This window comes from Bison bison, unplaced genomic scaffold (assembly GCF_000754665.1).
Source record: "Bison bison bison isolate TAMUID 2011002044 unplaced genomic scaffold, Bison_UMD1.0 scf7180017864181, whole genome shotgun sequence".
NCBI lineage: Eukaryota > Metazoa > Chordata > Mammalia > Artiodactyla > Bovidae > Bison > Bison bison.
The window spans coordinates 152,239-162,188 of record NW_011494753.1 but is presented as its reverse complement, the minus strand read 5'-3'; the positions used below and the strand labels follow the sequence as shown (position 1 = coordinate 162,188).

The 9,950-nt window shown below is 49.9% G+C and overlaps 1 protein-coding gene across 1 annotated transcript in view; it reads left to right on the top strand.

Annotated features, from left to right (window-relative positions):
* Positions 1-9,950, top strand: part of RASGRF1 (Ras protein-specific guanine nucleotide-releasing factor 1) — a 102,366-nt gene that overhangs the window by 39,280 nt on the left and 53,136 nt on the right. Inside the window, 2 exon segments of the mRNA XM_010843392.1 lie at positions 6,445-6,549; positions 9,638-9,831. Of these exon segments, the coding sequence (XP_010841694.1) occupies positions 6,445-6,549; positions 9,638-9,831 (299 nt within the window).

Here is a 9,950-nt window from a genome sequence, read left to right as displayed (position 1 = left end):
CCCAGGGTCACCTCCCCTGGGCCCTGCTCTGCCCCTTTACCTGCCAGGGTGCTGTAGCAAGTTTAAGGACTTATGTATCACCTGGGAGGAGATGGGGGAGCCAGGGGACGCAGGTCTGATTTTGAGAGGTTGAGCTGAGATGCTGAAGGTGGCTGGGAGAAGGACCAGGCTGACCTCATGGATGTGGAGGAGATGTCAGGGTACAGGGACACGGTAGAGGTGGGAGCAGAAGGAGGGGAGCGGCTTCTAGCCTCAGAAAACCTTGTAGAAACTGAATCACTGGGCCTTACAAAATTGCTTTATTTTAATGTATTTAATTGGCTGTGCCAGGTCTTAGTTGCAGTATGTGGGATCTTCCTTGTGACATTCAGGCTCCTAGCTGCAGCATGTGGGCTCTAGTTCCCCGACCAGGGATAGAACCCAGGCCCCTGATTTGGGAGCGCAGAGTCTTAACCACTGGACCAGTTGGGAAGTCCTGAACATGACTGCCTTCTTATCGTTCATACCTCAGCACATGACCCACTGTGTGCATAGGACAGTATAAACGTCACTGTCTTAACCACTTTGCTTTTTGTGAGCAGAGACCAGCTTAATTGATTTTTTCATTAAAAAATAGCAGCACTGCACAGCTTCTGTGCATGACTGAATGTTCTGGACTGCCCTCACCACATTAAGCTTTGCAGGGCCGGCTTCATGCCAGGCTCTCTGAGCACTTGGCCCGAGTGATTTCCGATCCTGGGAGATGCCCCATCAGGCTGGCATCAGAGCTCAGAGAGGTGATGGATGGGACATTCTCAGGGTTCCAGTGGGCTGTGACTTTAATTCAGTTCCATTTTACATCAAGGCCTCTGCTTGCCCCTGCTGCCCTATTAAATGATGGGCTGGATCTTCACTTACCCCATCCTCCTTTTCCCCAACGCGTGCTCATCACAACCCAGGTCTTGGCACGCACTGCCCCCACCCACTTCTGCGCTATTGAGAACTTTCTGTTGCGTGTGAACCCAGCCTCCCCTCTTGCTGGGTAAGTGCTGTGAATCTCTGGGGTCTCCCTGCCTTGGACCACAGCACAGAGGTCCGTGTGTGCCACAGGCCAAGGGCAGAGGCTGCCAGCCCACTCACTAGAAGGCATTTCTACACGTGACTTCCCCCTGGGTTTGCTTTTAGGCCAAAATGAATTCAATGATTCAGCCACACTAGAAACCTGATGCTACTTTGGTGATTTCATTTGCCGGAGCTCCTTAAAAGAAGTCCTTGAGAAGAAAGAGGCCTCTCTCCAGGCTGGCAGATTCCTGGAGGGTGCTACAGAGCTGGGGAGGGGGTTAATTGTGTGTTTCTACAATAGTGGAGGGTGGAGGGTAGGGGAGGAGTGATCTTTGAAATAAACACCTGCAGCAGATTTTGTTTACCCAAGACAATGAGCGCAGAGACTTGGACTGTTTCCCTTTAATAAAAACATTGCCCGGCAACATGTGCTGGGAACCACAGGCATGGCCCCGTGATGAGAACATCCCGCCTGGGTGACAGATGGTTGGTACCTTGATGCCACTCTGATTGATCGGCGGTGGCTGGGAGTCCCGGGCTGAGAAGGATGGTGAGGCTCTGTGGGGGAGTATGCTGCCATCCATTCGTCATGTCTGCATGGGCTGGGGAGTGAGGAGGGATGGGTAGAGAGCAGGGCAAGAATGAAGAGACCTGGTTCTGCCCTCCTCTTCCAGCCCAGCCCTGTGGATCTGAGAATGGCTTGGGTGAGTCACACTCCTTTCTGGGCTCAAGAAGGGAACCAGGAAAAATTAATGCTTCCCAAGTAGACAGGTCGCTTCCTCTCCCTCTAATTCTCCCCACCCTACTGTCCTCCCTGTTTTCCTTACAACAGCTCTCTCCTACTCTTCCTTCATGTTTTTCTTGGATGTCTCCGACCACCCCACTCCCCTTGTCGCCGTTGGCTTCTTTTCCCTGGTTGTGTGCTTCCAGGGCCCTCTTTTGTAGCATTCATCACACTTAAATAACGATTTCTTTTGTGTTAGATTCCCTGGTGCACTCTAAGTAAGCTGTGGGGAGGGATAGGGCCGTAGAATACAGTTGCCCTTGCTGTGCACTGCACAATTCAGGGACAGCATTCACATAAACTAGGTCTCAGCAGAGTTCTTCTGTCAAAGGCCAGATGGTAAATATTTTAGATCTTGAGGGCCAGAGGGTCTCTGTCAGAAGCAGGTGGACTTAGGCAATCCTAATGATTGGTTGAATGGGTGCAGCTATGTTACAGTAAACCTTTACTTATGGATGCTAAAATGGTAATTCTATATAATTTTTACTTACCATAAAATGCACTTTTGATTTTTTTCAACCATTTAAAATTATAAAAGTCCTTCTAAACGTGCAGGCTGTACAAAAACAGAAAGTGGGCCAGCATTCTGGATGGCAAGATTCCATGTCATAAATATGTCATTTCACCCAAAACATGCTATAAAGTTAATATAATTGCAATTGAAGTTCAGCCTAGCAGAGTGATTTTAAAGTCCATCTGAAGGAATAAATACATGTAAATTGATAATCATGTTCTGAAAAACGAACAATGAAAGTAACATTTCCTACATTAATTCAAATATATTATAGGCTTATAAACATATTAAAAGTAACAAAAACAGCCCGACTCTATTTCCAGAACAGGCCAATAGACCATCAAAGTAAAATAGAAAGTTCAGAAACAGACTTACACATGTTTGAGAATTTAGTAACAATAAAGTCAGCTTTGGAAAGCAGGGGAAACAGCTGGAGTATTGGATAAATAAAATGGGGCAGTTGGCTAACCAAACTGAGAGAAAGATTACATTTATATATTTTATTCACAAGCTACACCAAAGTAAACTGGAGTTAAGTATTTTTACAATCACTTATTTATTTTGGCTGCGCCAGGTCTTCGTTGCTGCATGGGCTTTCTCTAGGTGCAGCAGGCGTACTCTCTAGTTGTGGTGCTCAGGCTTCTCTCGTGGTGGCTTCTCTTGTTGAGGCCCCTGGGCTCTAGAGCACAGGCTCAGTAGTTGTGGCACATGGGCTTAGTCTCTCTGAAGCATGTGGAATCTTCCAGACCAAGGATCTAACCTGTGTCCCCTGCATGGCAGGCAGATTCTTAACCACTGGACCATAAAGGAAGTCCCCTAGTTAAGTATTTATATGTAGCAAATAAAATACAGATAAGTGTGTATGCAATCTAGGAGTGGGAAAAGACATGCTCAAAACAGGAAAAAAAAAAAAAGAAGAAGAAAATGGTACACCTCACGGCAAAGTAGAAAAACTTTAAAAGACAGTAAACACAAAATCAGTGGAAAATAGCTGAGAAAAAAGAAGTCTGCAATGTAGATGTTCCATTATACACTTAACATGAAGAGTTAGTTTAAATTAATAAAACTGAAAATAGTAAATAGGATTTGGCAGTTCTCAAAAGAAGATGTTCAAATGGCCAATACAAAGGGAAAAGGGAGCCTTCATCAACTGTATTTTTGTAGTCCCAGCTTATCATGTTCCTACTGTGCTACTCTACCAGTCCATGCCCTGTTGGAATCTAAGAGGGTGGATTTCCTCCCTGGTGTTTCCTGCAGCCGTAGGAAACCGTTTCCTGGGAGTGGGGCCCTGAGTCTTGCTGTCAGTGCTTGGGGTCATTCATCACCTCCTGGCTCCTCAGGAACCCCCGATAGTCTTTCTACCTCCACCCTCCCCCACTTCAGGGCCCACATTCACCCCTCTGTGCACTGCCATGCACCCCGGATCCGTCTCATTTGAATTTTCCAAAGGCTCTTCCCATGTGGACAACTAAAGCTCTTCAGATTGGCACGGTGCCTGTTTATCTGTTCAATGACTAGTTCAAGGGCCATGAACAGGCAGAATCAGCCTGGTCACAGGTACATCTGTTGCAGACTCTCTGCCTGAAAACTGAAGATGACTTCAGCCATCAAATGGGGCCCCCAATCCAGAAATCACTGTGTCACCACCCCTGGGGGGCCTGTTCTCTTGGGACTTCAGGGAAATGATAGTTAATTCACGGCAATGACTGGACCACACTCAGGAATGAGAACTTGGAATGTTTCCACTACTTTGTTGTTCAGTAGCTCGGTTGTGTCCGACTCTTTGCGACCCCCTTGTACTGCAGCACACCAGGCTTCCCTACCCTCTACTATCTCCAGGAACTTGCTCAAACTCATGTCCACTGAGTCAGTGATACCATCCAACCATCTCATCCTCTATCATCCACTTCTACTTTTGCCTTCAGTCTTCCCCAGCATTAGGATCTTTTCCAATGATACCTGTTAAAGGCCCCCCTGGCCCCAGCCTTCCCTTCTGAACGTCCTGGGGGTGTGACCAGTACAGACTTTGCTCTGCAGAGCCCAGGCGCTGTGTTCTGTTCTCTTACCACCACCCCCACCTCTCAGCTCCCTCACCCCTTTTTCTCTTCAGTCTTTCCTTCTTTTCTTTCTCTGTTCACACAGTGTGTTTTCTCTGCAGAGTGGGGGTGCTCAGGGAATTCCAAACCCATCCAGGGTCCAGGAGCCCCATGCCTCTCAGGACTTCCATGCACATGAGGTCCAGGCCCCTTACTGGCCTCCTGTGCCTCGCAGCCCAGGGGCGCCCACCCAGCGCCTTCCATCCTCTGCTCTTGTCCTGAGAATGAGACCTCACAGTGGTGGGGGTTTGCCTTCAGGGCACAAACTGCTGAGAGAAGGGACAGCACCCCTTGACAGCACCCCAAGCTGGAAAACACCAGGGCCTCAGCGACCACCCAGGGCGCTGGGAGAGCCTGGGGAGGGAGCAGAGAGTGTAGCCATGGAGGGGTGGTGATACGGCAGAGAAAGACAGAGAATGTTCCAGGGAGGCGGAAGACAGGGCCCAGAGCCCCAACTCCTGGGAGCTCACTCTTCCTCTCTGGGACTCATTTTCCCTTTCCATGAGTGGAGCGCACGTTAAAAAAAGAGAATTTTTTTCGGCTGCGCCACAGGTGGGATCTAGTTCCCTGACCCAGGATTGAACCCCGTGCCCCCTGCTTTGGAAGTGTGGAATCTTAACCACTGGACCACCAGGGACAAGTCCCCACACTTTGGCATATTTGGTTCTTTTGGCTTCCCCTGTGATTCAAGGCAAGCCCAGACATGCTGAGGAGACCCCCAGGTCTGCAGGGTGTAGGAGCCAGGGTGATGAGCAGGAACAAGGAAAGAACAGGAGGAGGGGGGCCCTGCAGGATGGAGCAGAATTGGCCCGTCTCTTGGGTTCTCTGTGTTCTCACAGATTGGCTGTTCTCTGGAACCAGCCACTTGGGGAGCAGTGGGCAGAGAAGGGGGGATGGGAGTGGGGCCACGGCAAATGTGGCTGTCTGGGAAATGCTCTGAGGCCTAATGAGACTATGTGCACCCCCAGCATTCCAGGTGATGACAAAGCAGGCACTTTAGAGACTCTGGGTTTCTGTCCTTTCCTTTTTTTTTTTTCCATTTTCTAACGTTTATTCCAAAAGGGGCTTGTGGAGAACTAGCATTTGCTGAGCATCACTCTGCTCCAGTAGATGCACAATACTTTCAGAAGAACCACATTTCACCTCTGTGTTTTCCATGGAAAGACCTGTGGTTCAGAGCTGTTAGGCATCTTGCTCAGGGTCACACAGGTGGGAAGGGGCAAAAGGCAGCAGATCGAGCCTCCATCTGTGTGGGTCTCAAGCCCTAGATCCTGTCATGTCCTCATGACATGAGGACTTTTCCTCTGAGTGGCTTTTCCTCTGAGTTCTTCAGGGCCCTAGCTTCCTCCAGGATCCCTCAGGGGCACCCCCAGCCAGCAGGGACTTGAGGGAAGCCAGCAGCCAGAGCACTACCCTTCTCGGCCAGCTTGACCAGCATTTGATTGCATGCTGAGAAGAGCCCTTCTGAATTGTACACTCTGCCGTCACCATCCTGAAATACACTTTATTTTTTCGGAGACCATTTTTTTCTTAATTAATTTTTTGTTTTTTCAGCTGTGGTGGGTCTTCGTTGCTGTACACAGGCTTTCTCTAGTTGCGATGAGTGAGGGCTACTCTTCATTGAGGGTCACAGGCTTCTCATTGCAGTGGCTTCTCTTGTGCAGCACAGGCTCTGTGGCATGCAGGCTTCAGTAGTTGCGACTCACGGGCTCTAGAGCACAGGCTCAGCAGTCGTGGTGCACGGGCTTAGTTGCTCCATGGCATGTGGGATCTTCCCTTACCTGGGATCCAGCCGGTGTCCCTTGCATTGCACTGGACCGCCAGGGAAACCCCATCCTGAAATTTTTAACCATTTTGTTAACAAGGGGCTCGCTTGTTTGTTTTACATCAGGCCCCACAAATTACATAGTCCATCCCACTGAACTGGTTTTCAGGTTAAGTGTCACCTGAGAGGATTTCCTTAACTTGTGGTAGGGGATGCTTGGAGGGACAGGATGTCCTGGCCTGAGCGTAACCCTGTGTTTTCTCTTGCAGCGAGACCATCATGTTTTTGCACCAGATCTTTTACCAAGGCCTGAAGGCGCGCATCTCCAGCTGGCCCACGCTGGTCCTGGGTGAGTAGCAGCCCTGGCAGGGGTCCTCTGCCCCTCCATCCCCACCCTGACCTGGGAAGTCCCTCTACAGTGGCCACCCCCTCCCCCTCAAACCCCAGCTGGCAACACTTTTGTCCTTGCAGAATGTACCACAGGGGCCCTTTAAAAACTCCCAGGAACACTCAGAGGGCTCAGAAGAGGAAAAACAAATTGGCAAAAGCTACATTTCTGGGAGGAAGTGATATATTTTTAGTTTATCTGTTTTTCCTTTTTAAAAATAAAATATATGTACCCATTTGAGAAAATTCGAGAATCCAGAAAAGAAGGAAATGGTTAAAAATATCAGCCATAGTTCTGCTTCCCAAAGATAACTACTGTAAACACTTGGGTTTGTTTCCTTCCAATTCTTTTTTCTATGCATAGATCTTGGTGATTTTTTTTCCCATTTTACATAATTGCAAACATACTGAATATAGAATTTGAATCTTACTGTGGGTTTTTTTTTTACTTAACATTATTGCATAAGCATTTTCTCAAGCTGAAGCATGCTTTTTGATGACTGTGTAGTGCTCCAGGGCCCTGTGAATCTGCCACTGTCTACACAGACATCTCCCCCTTCTTGGCTCTTAAAGATGCTCTGCCTTTTTGCTGTTACTAGAAACAATAGTGTCTATGTGTGAGGTGGTCTCCATAGTAGAGAGCAGTTCCCTGAGATAGGTGTCCAGAGGCTGAATGGTTGAAACAAGGGCGGTGGACTCCCCGCTCTGTACCCACCGTCACATTTCTCTCCAAGTCCTCACTCCTGAGAGTGATGTATAGGAGTGCCTCTCACATCTTGTCTCTCCAACCCTGGGTAGCATCTTCCTTCCACCTAATTCAACAGGAAAAGGTGAGTGTTGTGTCAGTTCTGCTGTGGAGTCAAGGGAAAAGGCTCAGGAAGGTGAAGGGACTGCTGAGAGAGGAGAGGCTCCCCTGCCCACAGGCCAGGAGACTTCCACAGGGAGCGAGTGCTATTTCTATTTCTCTCAGGTCAAAGAGACCCATTTTCTCCAAGGTCAAAAGAAGAAGCAGGTGACTCAGTGGTAAAGAACAGGCCTGCCAATGCAGGAGACACAAGAGCCATGGTTTTATCCTTGGGTCAGAAAGATCCCCTGGAAGAGGAAATGGCAACCTGCTCCTATATTCTTGCCTGAAAAACTCCATGGACAGAGGAGCCTGGCAGGCTACAGCCTATAGGGTCACAAAGAGTTGGACACGACTTAACAACTGAGCAAACACACACATATACACTAGAAAAAAGAAAAAGGCTGTACTTTCTGTCCTCGTAGGATTGATGAGGTGATCCACTGGATAGGTGGATGCCTTGCATGAGAGCTCCCACTTAGAGTTTGTTACAAGGAAATTTTTTCCTTTTATTGAAATGTAGTTGACTTACAATGTTGTCTTCATTTCAGCTGTACAGCAAAGTGATTCATTTATACCTATATATATGTTCTTTTTGTAATATTCTTTTCCATTATGGTTATTATGGATTATTGAATATAGTTCCTCGTGCTATACACTGGATGTATGGGTGCTCAGACTCTTTGCAACCCCATGGACTGTAGCCCTCCAGGCTCCTGTGTCCATAGGATTTTCCCGAGAAGAATACTGGAGTGGGTAACCATTTCCTCCTCCAGGGGATCTTCCCTACTCAGGGATCAAACCTGAGTCTCCTATGTCTCCTGCCTTGGCAGGCAGCTTGTTTACCACTGAGCCACCAGGGAAGCCCTGTGCTATACAGTAGGACCTTCTCGTTTATCCGTTCTATATGTAAAAAGTTACAAATGCTAAACCCAAGCTCCCACTCCATCCATCCCCCATCCCCCTCCCCCTTGGCAGCCACAAATCTGTTCCCTAAGTCTGTGAGTCTGTTTCTGTTTTGTATATAAGTTCGTGTCATATTTAGATTCCACATATGAGTGATATCATATGGAGTTTGTCTTTCTCTGTCTGACTTACTTCACTGAGTATAATCATCACTAGCTGCATGGTCTTTCTCTTTAATGGGGTTAGTAAGCTGATGTTTTAGAGCAATGGTCCCCAACCTTTTGGGTACCAGGGACTGATTTCATAGAAGACAGTTTTTCCACGGACCAGGACTGGGGGGATGACTTCAAGATGTTTCGAGCACAGTATGTTTATTGTGCATTTTATTTCTAATCTAACACTGCTGCTGATATGACAGGAGGTGCTGTCCGGGAGATTGGGGGACCTCTGTTTTAAAGGCTCCATCCCATCCCACCAAGTGTTGAAGGGCAGGCTTGGGCTTTCGAGAGCTGGAAGGACAGGAGGTTGAGACTGACGGGCCAGCAGGGGCTGCAGAGCTGGGAGGGCAGGGACAGGGGACCCACAGGTGAGGGCATAGAGACTCAGGAAAGCATGTCATGAGGTGGAAAGCCCTGGAACAAGGGAGTCGGGAAACCTGGTTCCAAGCCAGCTGCTGACTCACCCTGTGGCCTCTGACAGGTCCCAGTCACAGATGGGACACTCTGGGAGGGAGGCCCCCTGGAGGGAGGAGGGCACTGGGGGGATGTAATTACAACAGAGGCCAAGGGCAACCCCCAAAGGCACTCTGGGACCCAGGTGGCCCCTCAGAGAGGTCCCCAGTCGAGGCAGGGGCCGGCCTTCACAGCCCCCTCCCTTACCGTCACGGGCCCAGCTTGTGCAGGGCAGCTTCCTTCAGCGGAGAGCAGTTCCCACGCAGGGAGGACCCAGCTGACAGCCACTGGGACTGGTGACAGCCAGGGAAGAAGCACCTGTGTCCTAAAAGGTGCCCAGGGGGCAGGCACCCCACAGCACCCTCCACACCTGCTTTCTCTGGCCCTCTAGGTGTCAGACTAGATAGGGCTCCAAACCTTGTGGTTCTGATGTGATTGATCCCAGTGCCTGGGGCCTTCCTGTCTCTCCTAGGAGAGGGCGGTGGGGCCAGGGTCAGCTCCAAGGGCAGGGGGTTTCTCTGGGACCTCCCCAGCGGGTCTGGGGAGGCCGAGGGCCTGGGGGAGGGCGTCAGCCCCTCACTGCACATGGAGGGCGCCCCCGCTGCCCACTGAGCCCTGCCTTCTTGCAGCCGACCTGTTCGACATCCTGCTGCCCATGCTCAACATCTACCAGGAGTTCGTGCGCAACCACCAGTACAGCCTGCAGATCCTGGCGCACTGCAAGCAGAACCGCGACTTTGACAAGCTGCTCAAGCACTACGAGGCCAAGCCCGACTGCGAGGAGAGGACGCTGGAGACCTTCCTCACCTACCCCATGTTCCAGGTGCGCCGCCCCGCCTGCCGCCCTGGTAGGGCGCATGCGCACGTGGGTGGCTGGGCGGTGGGGTCAGGAGGGGTGTGAACGGCGGAGAGACTGGCCTGCGGGACAGCCCAGGGGGGGGG